Source organism: Sinohyriopsis cumingii, unplaced genomic scaffold, assembly GCF_028554795.1.
Source record: "Sinohyriopsis cumingii isolate HCF-2022 unplaced genomic scaffold, ASM2855479v2 utg003356l, whole genome shotgun sequence".
Lineage (NCBI taxonomy): Eukaryota > Metazoa > Mollusca > Bivalvia > Unionida > Unionidae > Sinohyriopsis > Sinohyriopsis cumingii.
The window spans coordinates 91,887-109,173 of NW_028316466.1; the positions used below are offsets into that span (position 1 = coordinate 91,887).

Sequence of the window (17,287 nt, forward strand, 5' to 3'; positions counted from 1 at the left end):
GAGGCCAGATGGCAGTGATCAGTAAAAGTGAGGGCTTTATTGCACACAGCCCGGAGACCTGAATGTATTCATGAGTAAAATCATATAGAATTGTGCATATCAGTAATACATACCTAACTCTGAAGCTATCATGCATTTACACATGCATTTCTTTACGAGTAGGATCATCTACCATTGTGTATACCTAGCAGTGATCATGTTATCATACGTTACTATATGCAAATATACACGCATGTATTCGTGATTAGGGTCATATAATATTGTGTATACCAATGTAAGAACCCTATATGTCCTTAAAGTCATCTGGATATGTATAAATAAGAACGGAGAGTGTTGTGTTAGAAAACGTAAAACGAAGGTGGCCTGAGGGTGGTTATAAGAATGTTTGATAATTGTAAAATGAACAAATAAGAGCTACTGATATTGCGTACAACTCGTTTACTGTATCTCTAATAAAGTCAACTGGATTAATTAGGTGAGGGAAAGCTACCATCTCTGTCCTGATACGTCTGTTACAATCCATTTTTGAAATAAATATATTAGTCTTGTTTATTTGATATTTATCATGTGCTATTTTTAAAGAGCGAACATTTACTGACCTGATACTTTGGTTTTTTTTGGTCACTTTGAATTTTGGCTCCCACACCTATTTATAACCGTCCCGGACACTACGTGGCATAGTTCAACCAATCGATACAGACACGGTATATAATGTAACCAATTCGTATATTGTATGGTGTGCTGTGTATCGTATTGTAAACAAAACAGTTTGCATGGTATACAATGACAACATTGTAAATACATAAAATACATAAAAATAAGTATTTGACTACTAAAGGGCTTGTCTATGAAACGATTAAGAATATCTTATGAGCTCAAATTAATTTAAACTTAAAACTATTTGATGATAATTTAAGTCTCAAATAATTGAATTGCTTAGTGTTGACACTGGTTATGTACTTGACACAGATCACCGTTATTGTTGCATGAACGCATTAAGTGCATACATCTACATATCCGTATTGCAATCATATTATCACTACAACATGTACATTATTACATAATTATAGCAAACGTTTCAAAGAATTTTTGCGATGTGATGTGATTTTTATTTTTAACGTAGCTTTAGCATTTTTTCAGTTATATCACTACGATGTCTGCAGTGTGACAGTTTATAATGATGCCTAGTACTCTGGCATCATGCCGCAGACATGTAGCATGAGGTCCCATCCAGTCACATTATCCTGACACCAGGCCGACCAGTCCTAACACTAACCTCTTAATGATGGGCGCCTAGCGAGGCAGCTGTTAGTACCATATTTTAAGTCTCTGGTATGAATCGGCCAGGGATCGAACCCACGACCTCCCGCATCCGAGGCGGATGCTCTAACCACTAGGCCACCGGAGCGGTACCCAAAGAATTTGTACCACTGAATATGTGCCTCGAAAATAGGTTACATATGTAACGATCGGTTGCCAGGACCAGTTGATAGATAATTATAATTCCAATGAAATCTACAGACCTAAAGAATAACAATGTTTGCTCAATCTGCCAAGGTGTAGATAGGATTCACATATCGGAACCTTGGCTAACAAAGATACATTACACCAGGAACACACACCTAACCGTGGATATATGATGCACACACACACACGCATGTAGGATCGTGTAACATTGGGAATAGCAGTAACACACAACTGTGATAAATTCATGCTGATACTCTTGCATGCATTCATGAGTAGGATCATGGAACATTATGTATACCAGTAACACACACATTACTATGGACATATGCAAATACAGAAGAAAGATGCATGTATTCATGAGAAGGATCGCATATTATTGTGTACATCAGCAACACACACCTAACTGCGAACATATCATGCAGAAACACATGCATGTATTCACGAGAAGGACCATATACCGTTGTGCATACCTGTAACACACACGTAACTGTGAACGTATTACATCTATCCCTAGACCACTTGTGTACAACGGAATTCAGAAATATCGACCTCACTATATGTGAGGATATTCATTACCGAGATACCTCTGAAATATGAAGAAGGAATGTCATTCTGCTTAGACATCGAACAGACCTTGTACAGGGAGGTAGCAGCGCTGTTTAACGTCCGAATACTTGATTTATACTCGTATTTGATAATAGTGGCCATTGAAGAGTTTTCTATTCTGAAATTGTTCGCTTAACGATGTAAATTCCCTATATTTTCAAGATAACGAAATCTCCGAATGATCGTGAAAAACTACCACCAAGAGGATTCAACGCATCACGTACATGTGTGCCGCCTCATCAAACTCCTGCAGCTACATTATGTATAATGTCGATACTTTTCGTCAACAAAACAATTTTTTTTTTCAAAAATTGCAGACATTTCTTTCATGCAAAAATCGTTAAGCATGAAACCTGATTTTTACAATTTGTTGTATGAGTGAAATATTAAGGCATTATTTTATTGCCAGTGATAATGAACTTCTACTCATCACTGAGCAATTCTCACAGTGTCAATTGAGTAATGTATGTTAGGAACTCTCTTCTCCTTAATAATTAGTATATATCAAACATTACTTTTGCTTGGTTGTCTTGATATCTTTGAGCACAGTTACGAAGGACTACGATACTTTAATGTAGTTTAATTATTATTTGCAAAGTAATATATATAACAGTATTCAAGTGCTATATTGAAATGAGTTGACCTGGCACATGACTGTGACCGATAGCTCTTAATCAGGTAGCATTTACATGAATTTGATTTTTTCTTTATTACATTAAATTTTTTTACTTGAATAAAAAGAAATACTTACAATGATAATACAGATAAGGTATGATTTTAATTGACTATATAAGTACAACAAATGCTTCCTCAAAAAAGATATCACAACGAAAGTGGCAGTTATTGAGGCTCTGAGAACAGTGTCGGACATAGCTGAGATGGTTGATTGACATTTTTCACTTTTGAATATAAGAGGGCATCTCACATGTATGACGATTTCACTAAAACTGAATTAAAATATAACCGTTCCGTTGGTCTAGTGGTTAGAGCGTCCGGAAGGTCGTGGGTTCGATCCCCGGTCGAGTCATACCAGAGACTTACAAAAATGGTACTAACAGCTGCCTCGCTTGCGTTCAGCATTAAGAGGTTAGTGTTAGGACTGGTCGGCCTGGTGTCAGGATAATGTGACTGGGTGGGACATCATGCTACATATCTGCGGCATGATGCCCCAGTGCTAGACACAGCTATAGACTGGCACATTGCAGACATAGTAGCGATATAACTGAAAAATTGTCAAAGCTACGTTAAAAATCAAAACCACATCACATCACAATTAAAATATATGACAAAAACACGAATTTGGCTTGACAAAACTTATTTCATTGCTATTTTTTCTCAAAGTGTTGGCACTGATAGGAATTCGCAAAATTGTTTTGGGATACAAAATTTAACAATAAACATGATTTTTTATTCTGAGAGGAGAATATTATGTTATTGATTCAAATATCTGGATACTAACCGCCATTTTCAATGATAACATGAACCTATCAGGCTTTTAACCAATTTTGATCATGGGTTTCTTCTGATTCAACAAATAACGGTCAGTTCTGTTTTGACATTTGTTACGAAGAGAAAGTGGGATCCACACTCTTACTCGTGTTAGAAGGGGGTTCACGCTTTATTCAGGTACGAATTATCGCGGGTGTTAATGAAAATAGAGTCATGAATAAAATTAATATTTGTATTTATATTGTGATTAATTTGTTTTCTTTCTTCTAATACATTTTCATTTCGCAAAACAAAATGTGTTGAGCTAAAGAAGGAAGTGGTCGAACATAAGTTATATAGAACATGTTTTTACGTACCATCTATGCAAAACAAGCGGGAAACGGGGTTAGAAATGATTTCTTGTTTCTGTTTATGTCATGGGATTAATTATGATGAGTAGGTTTATTATCTTAACAAATGAACTTTTTATATATTTGTCCAGATGCACAAGCTGCACACAGAGTAATTTTCCATGCACTTGGTGCATCAACAACAACACGTGCACTTCTGACATCAATAGTTGCCTTGACAACAATCTGGTCTTGGGGAGGAAAGTAAGTCACTCTGCAATTACAGTTCTCCGGATATGTGTTAAGAGAATCGTTCCATGAGTTTTATTTAGATATCAAATGCATGATAGTTCTGTTCCATGATATCTTATATCAACGATTAACTAATCTGAGTTTAGATTACCAGTAATTTATTTGTTTTCATGATTAATCTGAGTTTAGACTACTATGAATTTATTTATTTTCTTGATTAATCTCAATGTAGACAACCACGAATTGATTTATTGTATGACTAATCTGAGTTTAAACTACCATGAAGTCACTTATCTTCATCACCTATTTCAATTTAGGCTATCATTAATTCATATATTTTCAAGACTAATCTGAGTATAGACTATCACGAATTTATTTAATGTTACGATTAATCTGAGTGTGGAATACCATGAATTCATTTTTAATGACTAAACTGTGTTTATAATATTATGAATTAATTTATTTTCAGGATTAATCTGAGTGTAGGCTACCGTAAATTAATTTATTTTCATGATTAATCTAAGTATAGAATACCATGAATTTAATTTTAATGACTAATCTGAGTTTAGACTACCATGAAGTCATTTACTCTCGTGATTAATCCGAACCTAGACTACCATGAATGTACTTATTTTTAGCATTAACGTGGATGAATTTTAATGACTAATATGAGGTTAGACTACCATGATATTACTTATATTCGTCACGCATCTCAAGTTAGGCTACCATGAATTCATACATTTTCAGGACGAATCTGAATATTGACTACTACTAATTTATTTACTGTCATGATTAATCTGAGTTTAGAATACCATGAATCCATTTATTTTCATCACTAATCTGAGATTAGACTACCATGAATTGAATACATTTACTTTCATAACTAATCTGAGTGTAGACTACCATTGATTAATTTATTTTCATAACTACTCTCAGTTTAGATTACCATGAATTCATTTATTTGCATGACTAATCTGAGATTAGACTAAAATGAATTCATTTATTTTTATCATTAATCTTTGTTTAGACTCCTATGAATTCATTTTCATTTATTTATTTTCAAGTTTCATCTGAGTGTAGGCTGAAAATAATTAATTCATTGTCCAGATTAAACTGGGTGTTGACTACCATGAATATTTTCTTTTCATTATTAATCTGGGTGTAGACTACCATGGATTTATTTCATCATTACGCTGGATGTAGACTTCCATGAATTAATGTATTGTCCTTATTAATCTGAGTCTATACTACAATGACTTCATTTATTTTCATGACTAATCTTTGTTTAGACTACCATGAATATATTTATTTTCATGATTAATCTGAGTATAGACAGCCATGAAATCAGTTATTTTTATGACTATCATGAATTATTGTATCTTTCTGACTAATCTGAGCTTAGACTATCGTGAATAAATTTATTTCCATTACTAAACTGAGTTTAGTCGACCATGAATTAATTTATTTTCATCACTAATATGAGTGTAGACTACCATGAACTAATTATTTTCATGAGTAATCTGAGTTTAGACTACTACAAATTAAGTTTTGTTCAGACTAATCTTAATTTCGACTACCATAAATTCATTTATTTGCATGAATAATATGAGTGTATGCTCCCATAAACTCATTAATTTTCAAGATTATTCTGAGTGTAGACTAACATGTGTTTGTTTATTGTCATGTTTAATCTGTGTGTAGACTACCATGAATACACGTTTTGCATGATTAATCATAATGAATTCATTTATTTTAGTAACTTATCTGAGTGCATGCTACCACGAATTTATTTATATTCATGTTTAATCTGAGTATAGACTACAAATAAATCATTTATTTTCATTATTAATCTAAGTTTAGACAACCATGAATTCATTTATTTTCATGAATAACTATTTTCATAATGTTAGAACTTCGTATTTTTCAATTCTTGAAATCATGGACTGACGAAGAAGTATAATGTATTCATGAAAATAGTATTGCTCATTTGGTCTTTCAAGAAATTTATTATATTCATGGAACAATTATTAATATTCATTAAGTCTTTCATGTGGCCTATTGTATTCGTGATATTATTATTGTTCATCAAGTCTTTTTAGAGGTCTATTGCAAGTATTTGTAGAATGACTATTATTCATCAGGTCTTTCGATAAGTCAATTGTATTCATGAAAATAGTATTGTCCACTGTGTTTGTTTTATTCTTTGAAAGGTTATTGTTGTTACTGTATTTCTAGAGGTCTTTATTATTTCAATATTTATCTTATAGCAGCCAAGAAATCCCCAACAACTAGCACCTCAAGAAAGTTATTGCAAAAACGAATACTGATTTTGTTATTCGATTATACGTAGCCTATGTACTATTCGTTATTAGATATGCATTGTCATGTCAACATTATATGTTTAATATTATCACCAGTGAGTAGGATTAGAACAGGAGCCACAGAGCCAGAATTTTAAATAAATTATGTACACATCTTTTATTTGTTCTCATTGTTGCTAAATTGCTAAGCTACATTACAATTCAGGGATAAAATAGAGTAAATGGCATAAAAAATATAACACAATTATTTTCCTGATAAATAGACCCAATCATTTCCATGGAAACTGTCATTGTTTTATTACGTAATTAAGCATTTCAATAAGACGGACGACGTCGCTTCGGATAACAATCTGTGGAGAATTCTCAAAATATGTTTCATACATTAGTGAAATAGATATATATCCCGTCTAAGCCTGATCCCGCTGATGCAAACCATTACAATTTGAGTTTATATTCGTCCGCTCGACGCAGATCTTTTTTGTCTACAAACAAGTGTATAACCAGCAAATTCCTGGACCATTAGTTTGACAAATTTGCTATTTGAAGTACTTTCATTGTAATTTCCAAGTCTCGTTCATATTTAAAGCTTGGATGTTGCGTGAAAGCTATGACAAATCAGATGACCTTTCTGAGTGAACACTGGTCATACAATTCAGAAAGTTTGTTGAATCAGCTCAGACCTGGTCCAAATGTCATATGATCATTAAAAACTAATGTTGTTCTTGTAGTGTTTATCGCCATTTTTCAGCACAAGGTCGCCTATACATGGCGGCTGGTATAAGTGATGGAGGAAGAACCCTGGAAAATCCCGGGAAGAACCACCGACTCACGAGCAACTACAGACAAGCTTTCTCACGTACAAACGTCAGCCAAGCCTGAGACTCGAACCCACGCACACAGAGGTGAGATGGCAGTGGTTCGGAACGGTGAACGCTTTAGACCACTCAGCCAATTTTCTGAGTGTGCACTTGTTTTAAAATTCAGTACGTTTGGTTTAGCCATCTCAGAACTTGCTCTAATGTTCACACGATCATTAAAACGTGCTGTAAAATGAAGGAAAACCGTAATAGTAAATTCCCTGGGAATTGAAATTATTTGCCATTGGAAACTTTAAATATTTCAAATAATGAACAAAATTGTGAAGCTCGTCAAAGATGCTAGAAAAGCAGTGGCAGTAATGTGCAATTTTGTGTGTTCGTGATAGTTATCACAACGTTTGAATTCTACCGTTTTTACTCCCTGAGCCCTGAGAACACAATTCAAAGTCTTGACAAACATCACTGACGTGTCCATGGCTTCTATTGCGTAGCAATCTTTAGAGGAACACAATGTACATACATGGTATGGTCACTAAGTGATACTACATATCCATGGGTGAAGTCAGATAACCTGCGTTAAAGGAACACAGTGTATATACACATAGTATGGTCACTAAGTGACATTACATATCCATAGGTGCTGTCAGGTAACGGGCTTTAGAAAAACACAGTGTATATATACATGGTATGGTCACTAAGTCACATTATCCATGGGTGTAGTCAGGAAACCGGCGTTAGAGTAACACAGTGTATATATGCATGGTATGGTCACTAAGTGATACTGGATATCAATTGGGCTCTCTGAGAGTTTGAGTAAGCCACACGGTACATTACACGTGGACACAATCAGAAAAAAATCATACTATGAAAATTGAAATGCTAATTTCTGATTTGAAGACATTTTCGAAAAAGTGTTTTTATTCGAGTATTCATTTCAACACTATAGACAAATATTGTCTTCACAGTATTATTTATCCCTATATATTTTTACCTGTAGTACTTAATAGCATCGTTCCATGTCGAGTTTAGCTGTATAACTTGGTACATTTTATCCTTGTTAAGCCATATTTACTATAGTACAGTAAAACATTTTGCGCCCTTCCGGAATATTCGATTAGCTGTATCAACTATTTAAAATAGGAAACTTATGCTCTGAAAAAGATAACCTTCGTGTGGAGGCCAGATTGCACAAATCTCAACATCCACTATACCAAATTAATTTTGTTGCATTTTGTCAGAATGACATACTCCAGCATATACATACATTTTTGTGTTAATGTAAAAGTTGGACAAATTGTATTCTTTTGTCATTTACCCTTACAAAAATTGTGTTTCAGCATATATATTATTATTATTTGGAATTACTATAAATGCATTACATTACGCAGTTTTCAATTTGTGTGAGTTTTTATTTATTACTAAATACATTTGAAGACCCATCATTGCTTTATGCAAATAATAGGACCCCACGAAACTATGATTTTAAATTCAAAATGAAAGTTAATTCCAGACAAAATGAAATAACGCACATAAATAAATAATCTTTTAATTTAAAGATCTGAATTTTGATTGAGGTTTGAAACTTTATGACAAAGTTTGAATTTAAGATTTTTTATTTGAAACAAACAAAAAAATATTCCATTTCAGGTGGAGCGAGAAGATCATTCGAGTCATAATATAGAGTACCAGTCTTGTCCTCATATCCAATCAAATGAAGCAGAGATACTTGTTCCATCTGAGATGGACAAGAAAATTGTGGTGACAGCATTAAACCTAATGGTAAGACTGCGAATTTTCATCATGTATCAACATAACCTGTTATAATTTAATAGAGGTAAGACAGCGCATTTTCATTCCGTATTCTAACACGGTTTTATTTGGTAGCTTCATCGAAAATGTGACAGTTTCGATTTTCAGCAGGGTTCGAGTCATATCGACAATAACTTGGAACACATAATGTACAAAATGGACTTCTACTGCCAACTATACAGTTGTTATACAAAAATAATCTCCCTTGTGGCCAACAACCATTTAAATATGTGACTAAAATTACTCTGAATCATGTCCATGTGTATGTTTTCTTGCTTTTACACACACTCAGGGATTCTCCATTTCAAACACCCAGCTCACGGATTGTCCCTATACATTTATCAGGCCAGTTACTGTCAGTATAAATTCCTCAGGTCAGGAATTATCCATATAAATTGCCCAGATCAGAGTTTGTTCACATACATTGTTCAGGTCCTTTGTAAATTCCTTAACCACCCGTCTATGTTTTCCCCTGATCCAAAACTGCTGTTGTCAGCAAGTACTCTTTGAAGCTTATAGTCAGAATGTTTGGTTTGATGTTTCCATCTTGGCAACACATGACTCTTTTCTGAGAAAATGGTCAGTTATCCCGCATTATATCGCACTTCCTTATAGTGCAGTTCCAGATAAAGCATAGTACTGTTACATACCCTGTGATCAGAAGTATTAAAATTACGTGAATGTAAAATATAAAATTGAACATTTTTTCATTCTTTAGCTGAAATATTTACATGAAAAGCATCCTTTCTGAATTTGACTGTCTAATGTAGGACAAAATGAGTTAAAGAAAACAACAGTAAATATTATATTATGTTTTTATTTACTTTCCAAACATATATTTAGAACAAATATAGAATTTACTTAGCTTAAAATCATTGCTATATGTACTTCTGATGTTTTGTTGACTGCAACATCTCTGCTTCTCCTCACATGCACTTGCTAATCAAGCCTTTAACTACTACTAATTGGTATATAATGATCTACAGCTTAGGCTTGAGTCTTGATTCCTGTTTCCCTCACCCCACTTGGCATATCGCCGACCGTCCTAAATTCGAACAAGTCCTTGGTTCTCGTCCCAAGGTTCTCTCGACCTTACGCCGCTATTTCGAGATCTCGGTATCATCAACTGGTTCAATATCTTTCGTTGACAGTTATAGTAGGTGATTAAATGATAGAAAACAAAATGGAAATGTCCCATTTAAATAATGCCATATATGCCACACGTTGTTCACATGTTGGTTTTCTTTGCCTTATTTTAGGTTTTTGTGATGGCAATGGCAAAAATGCAACATGCAGATTAAATATATCATGCATTTCTTATATAATGTAAGGATAAATGAATCTAATGAAAATTTATATAAAACGAAAAATTTCCTTCTAATATCTTAATACAGGGAAGAAATTATAATATAGCAAGAACAAATATATTAGAAATTCACTACACGTATAAAGATGAAATATATATAGTCTGAAAGAAACATAAAAAAGTCGCATACTAGTTTTTCTTTGACATTTTCGTCATCAATACTTAAAAGTGTTTAATTGCAGCTAGTATGCGCTAGAAAGAGACGAAATATATGACAGATGCAAATATTATTAACACAGGGACATCATAAATGATTAATTTATTTACCTTGACCTAATTGTCCATATTCCAATTTTATGTCACGTGACGTTTATTTCAGCATCATGAACCAGTGACTTACATCTTGGAAATAGTTAACTTTGGGCACGCTTAGAAAGATAGTAGCTGGAGAAGAACTGTAGATAGCTTTATACTATTTTCAACCAATAATAAATCAAACAGATATAGTTTCATGCTTTCTATGGCGATTTTAATAGTTTCACGCAATATTATAATATGAGTTATAATTCATGTTAAGTGCACGAACCGTGGCAGGTCGATGATATTGTTCTGGACACCAACTATCGTTTTGTTCTATCTTTTAAAACATACATTGTTACCTATAATTTGTACTTTTACATAAATTTTATAGTTTAACACCTAATTTGTTCATATTACATAAGTATGATCTCTTTCTGTGCTGATTTAAGGATTTTCAAACCTCACTCGTCTGTTACTTTGATGTGAACAATGGCACACAAGTCAATGCCAACGTGACAAGACATCCCAATGGAGAAAGCATCATTGAATGTGGACTTGTTAATGTAAGTACAATAAATAAATGTAATATTTCTTGGAACTTGATGTCTACATGAGCATGAAGAAGATTGTTTAATGAATGACTTAATGAATGAAAGAATTAGTTAATATATTGATTAATTAGTTATGACATCACATGCAAGATTATATCATACTGAGACAGTGGGGCTAAAATACTCTCTCCAGATACACCGTTTAACTGTGAAGCAGGCATGGCCTGTCCAGGATTGAAACCCTGCATTGTTGAAGTATTGATACCATATGTCTAACCACTTAGCTACTGCAGCTCAGAGGAAGAAGGACTTTAAATTATTTAGTTAAAAATACTGTTAACTAACGTCGTTGGAGGACATTCTATGAAATATAAACTTTTTATTTTATAAACATGAGCTCTTAATATATTGGTTGATAAATAAATGATGAAGACTTTAAATATTGTTTTATTTGGATGTTTATTTATAGTAAGGTCGAAAATTATCATAAAATGAACAAGATCCGACTGAACATTTTGTACATGATGGAAAAGTATCGTTCATATAAAGTTTGATAATTGTAATTCAACGAAGAAACTCAACAAAAGCTATTATCCTTTATGGATATGTATCATTCATATCATAGCTTGATAACGAACTGGAGAAAGCGCCTTAAATTATTGTCGTTTACGGACAAGACCGGTGTCCTTTGTATCCAGGTTAAACTGATAACAAAATTAAAATGATTTTAACTTCAGTCCTTCCTGAAGAAGGTCGATAATGATAATCAAAGAAAGAAAACACGCTTAAAATGCTGTCCGTTATGGATAGGTGTCTCCTACATGAAGGTATCAGTTGAAGCGTATCTGTAACATGCCGGAATAGCTAGGACTAAGCAATTAGATCGCTTGACATATGTTACAGCTGCCATCGCGCTGCAACCCTTACACATGATTGGATGCATATTTGCTAGGTGAATTACCCATTGCATAAAGGCCATATCATTTTGGCAATTAATTTCCTTTTTCAATCAAACTATAGTTTTATTTCAGTTCTCTTATGAGGGAAACAAAAGTGACATGCAAGTGCCATTCTATATTTTCTGGGCACTGAACAAAAGTCTCGACAACCCAGATAAAATAAAAGGTAACAATTTCTCTGTTCAACTATGTTCCATTCAAATTATGTTCGTAATAGTCATTAATCACAGTAGATCATAATTAAGCTATCTAGTTGTGGAACTTATTAGATGTCCTTTGGAATATGTTGATTCCTGTAATATTTTGTGTCTTTTATATAGAACAGACATATGCATATCATTCTAAAGGGTAACCGTAAACCAATCCACCTACTTTGTCAGTTCCCAGTGACAGGAGAGAATTTTTCTTAAGTGTATCCAATTCCTCTCTATGGGAAAAAGGGTCTATTATTATTATTATTATTATTATTATTATTATTATTATTATTTAAGCGAAACATAAGAAGCTTTATGTTTATACACTGCCAGAGAAACAATTGGCCATTTAATATAATCAACATTAAACTTATATTTTGATAGCAACAATACCTTAAGTCCTTAACTTTTACAGGGAGACTTGTCCACAGTCCAAGCTCAACATGCTCATTTCTAATTACTAACTGAAGAATCAGAAGCTACAAAACTCAGTATAATTCCAGTCTATTGCCTGAGTCATATCCAGCATAGAGATGATAATCATACTCAATGATTCACCATCTTTGAAGTCGTCTTCTGGCTTATTTTCAAATTTTCTGTTGTGCTCTATTTTCATTTTCTATAGTTCTATATTTGTTGTTATTGTGTTTTGTGTGTTCTTTTTCAGTTGATATCATATTCCAAGGTGTGAGTAAATAGCATACATATCCCATGTAGTTATCATGACCACATGTTTATGCACTGATGGTATCCGATGTGTCGTCTTTGGGATGATGCATTGTGGGATTAAGCTGAACGTCATCTCACTTATAAAGAAGCGATAATGATCCTGGTACCTCCTCCTTGTCACAACATAATCCCCTCTGATCCTATCATTGATCTAGCACAATTCTTATTGTAGGGATGTGGCCACCTCCGGAAAAAAAGGAAATTTATAGCTTCTTGACATTTATTTAGAAGTTACCAGCTCTAGGATATCTGACTCTTGATCCAAAGATGTCAGAGAACGTTAACAAGAGATCCTTAGTACTTCTCCGCTTGTTGGTGGAGGGCAAAGGTGATGTAGTTTAATTTGACTGACAAAACGTTAGTCAAGCATTCCCGAAGGTAGATGAGAGCCGGGTTATTGCTTGAATGGACCTCTGGATAATAAACATTTGTTGTCAGTTAAGAAACCTTTACTGAATCGTAGTTCCTCAAAATAGACATTATTCTCTCAGATTATCAGTTCTGAACCGGTCCAAGCCTATTGATTAGACACCCGATTTCAGCCACAAGGCTCCAATAACCGATCACTGGGCAGTGCTCTTCAAGTCACCATATCATGAGATAGATATGGTTGTTACCCACTCATTGATTTGTTATTTGATCTGTAAGCAAAAGTTGTGCTTTGCTCACCTGCCAAGTGAAAAAGAATGTTCATTTTGTATCTTCCCTTTCGGTTGCTATAAGATGTGCGAACCATAAAGATCTTGTAGTGAGTCATCTCTTGCTCCCACGAGTTCATTGTTGCCTTTTCCTTGGATCCAGGGTCTGTCAGATGCGTGAGTTCTTCCCTCTCTGCGCCAGCCGTAACTATGAAGAAAGAATCCGACCTCCACTATCCTCCCAGACTGTCGGGATGGGATCATATAACCCATTCTCCAAGAAAGGACGATCTTAGTCGGGTTACCTTTTCTCCCACGTCTTCATGTGTGAGGACAGGATCATGAACCCGCTTTCATAACGTCTCCTCTCCATTTGGTGTTCTCGTCATTAGTTAGATGATGGACGAAGAGGAAGTAATTGTTCATTCTCATGTCAAAGCTTTGTTTCGAGAGATGCGTGCACCTAAATTCTTTCTTTTTTGGGGAGAATTTCTAGGGTACCTTCTATATCATACCTTTTTTGTGCCCACATTATTGAGACGTGTTCATGACCCCTGGCCGACGTCAGACAAGCGAAGTCGTTGTCTGAAACATCTTACACAATTTGACCTTTTGTTTCCAAATTCTAGTTATATGATTCTACATGTTCTTATGAGTGTTTGTATTCCTTGTATTCCCATGAATTATTCAATTCTAAATATTCTAGTCAGTGCTCATATTCCTCAGGAGAGATTAATGTATACATGTCCTTTACAATTTGTGTATTCCTTGTATTCCCCAGGAATCATTTCATTCTGTGTTTTACAACTATACGGTCATAAACTAAATAACAGAAAGAAGCAAAACCAATAAGGTTTGTTAAAAGTAACAATTTAATTATCTATGTTTACATGTCAGATCGAAAATTTCCAACACCGTAAAAGAGGGAACATGATTTAACCCAATGGGAATTATCTTAAGTCTTCTCAGACACTACCTGACCTACGTGTCCGGTGGGAAAAAGGCCGAATCTTGTCAACATATTTACTAATAATGTATTATTAATAACTGTCAACACATATGCCAATATCTATTTATAGATCTTATGCACTTTTTACGTTTTATAACGTTTCAAAATAGAACACATGCACATATACCAAATCCAGGTATATATAATCAATACAATTAATAGCCTTGAACAATAATTTCAAAAATGATAGATATACCTACCACGTGTTGACTAGAGTGCTTATATCCCCTGTTTTCTCCAGGAATGATTAAATTTGAAATGTTCTGCTAAATGCTTGAATTATATGTATTCTCCAGTAATTATCAAATTCTACCTGTTCTCTAGAGTGCTTGTATTTTTTGTATTCCCCATGGTTTAACATGATTAAATTCTACATGTCCTACAAAGTGCACCTATTTCATGGATTCCACAGGAATGATTCAATGTAACGTGTTCCCTATAATGCAGTCCTTCCATATGTTCCCCAGGAATGATACAGTTATACACATTATCTACAGTGTTTGTATTACATGTGTACAAAACAATGTTTACATTCTATATTTTCTTTAAAGTGTTTGTATTCCTTGTATGATCCTGGAATTATAAAATTATACATGATCTCAATAGTGTTCTATTACTTGACTTCCCCAGCCTTTGGTTGTTGAGTGCACGCGGAGTTTCTCTTTCTTGGGGAGACTTTCTTAGGTACAGTCTAGTTCAGACCTTCTGTGTTGCCCACATTCGGCAATCTTTGGGAGCTTACTGAGATGTTTTCACAATCAAAAGAGGCCGTAAGACAGACAAAGGTGTTTCCTGACTCCTCTTCCACAATTTGACCTATTGCATACACATCTAGTTATATGATCCATTTGACTACTTGGCTCTTTAAACTCCTGTCCTGGGTTCATAGGCGTCATTTGATGATATCAGCTAGAACACATGATCACCTGTACGTCAGATTTATAGATGCTCTGGAACTTACAGCTAGTTACAATAGCTTCAAATGCCAATATGTGTCCAGCTTCCTCCTTTAGCTGCTTCCTTCATTTTCTCGAAGGAAGAGTACTTGTCCCCAGTAGATCTAACTAGACTGGCATAGGCGGCTGTTAAACTTTAATGACATTCCCTTTCGATGTGCATGACACTGTCTACAAGGATTTTGCCATTTCTGGTTGATTGTCATTCTAGTGGCCATTTCAACATATATTGGCAATATACTCCTGAGAGATTGGGTGGTATAAAAAAAAACAACGTTTTGGATAACGAGTCGAAAGGTCCAACAACTAAGCCACCATGGCTCCTATCGCATAATATATTCAGCAGATTAGCATGCATAATGTTTGCTTGAGTCATTCGTAGAACGATGGCATATCTCCAGTCTACTACTACCTTATACCATGGCAGATCTAGGTCTGCATTTGATTTAGTTATCCGTTGTATACTGAAAGTATGGATGATGTCAACCAGTATTTCTCAGGAGAATGACGCGCTCAACGTTTGAACGTTTCTGATTGGTAATGTCCATCGATTTACATTTCATAGACTGGATAATACATTTGTAATGATAGTAAAAATTTTATTCAATTTTGTCAAATTATACATCATGACGAGAACATATATCATGTACCGTAGCTATGTCCTTGATATCAAGGTCATGGTCACATCAAGATAAAATTTAATTCCCTGACTTGAAAACTTATCGATAGTTTATCGATGAACCAAGAAATATATTTTAATGAAACTTTGGTAAATTATGAATCATATATTTATGATAGGTCAAGTATATCCAACCTGCCTCAAAATTACGTGATGACAAGGGAAAAGTAATTATCAGACTTGTATCCGTTACAGGAATATAAAGTTTCAACTGCTGGCAATATCGTAATGTAACGATTGTCAGATATAAGTTTTATACTGATGGTAAATGTAACTCAGGCTTGTATGTTTTTCTTTATAACAGCTTTTGAGCCACTATGCATATATTCATGAAAATATCAAAAGTATTACACAATGACTAGGCAGTTTGTCAGCTACAATTGCTTTACTCCTGATGCCAGACCAAATCACAGCAATATAAATTATCAATTATTGACCTCAATCGGTATACTGGTCCAGCTTTTTAATGAATGCTTATATTATGATAATGTATTATATATTCACGGTCATATCGCCTTCCTGAACGTTATTGTGTAAACAGGTGATAATGCTATTCATTGGTCTGGATGTTTATGGAGGACATTTGTTTTAACCCCAACATATATTTTGATGAAACGCAAGCTATGTCCACATATTATGTTAACTCAAAAGTCAACCTTAATTGTAGGATAAAAGTATAATACATACATGTCATATATTGCTTACGTTATTCTTTTTCATATGTTATCACCCGATTTCTACTGTTTGTATAATTTTGTGTCTGTATTATGTATATATATATATATATATATATATATATATATATATATATATATATATATATATATATATATATATATATATATATATATATATATAGTATATAACAGCATTTTACAACATCTCGGTGCAATCTGTTATATTTAATGCCAATTC

At 34.0% G+C, this 17,287-nt stretch overlaps 1 protein-coding gene across 1 annotated transcript in view; it reads left to right on the top strand.

Moving 5' to 3' along the window:
• LOC149769644 (hepatocyte growth factor receptor-like) overlaps positions 1 to 17,287 on the top strand; it is a 167,868-nt gene that overhangs the window by 82,240 nt on the left and 68,341 nt on the right. Inside the window, exons 8-11 of the mRNA XM_089949788.1 lie at positions 4,004 to 4,115; positions 8,890 to 9,021; positions 11,107 to 11,220; positions 12,240 to 12,333. Coding sequence (XP_089805914.1) covers positions 4,004 to 4,115; positions 8,890 to 9,021; positions 11,107 to 11,220; positions 12,240 to 12,333 — 452 coding nt within the window. The remainder of the gene's footprint in view (positions 1 to 4,003; positions 4,116 to 8,889; positions 9,022 to 11,106; positions 11,221 to 12,239; positions 12,334 to 17,287) is intronic.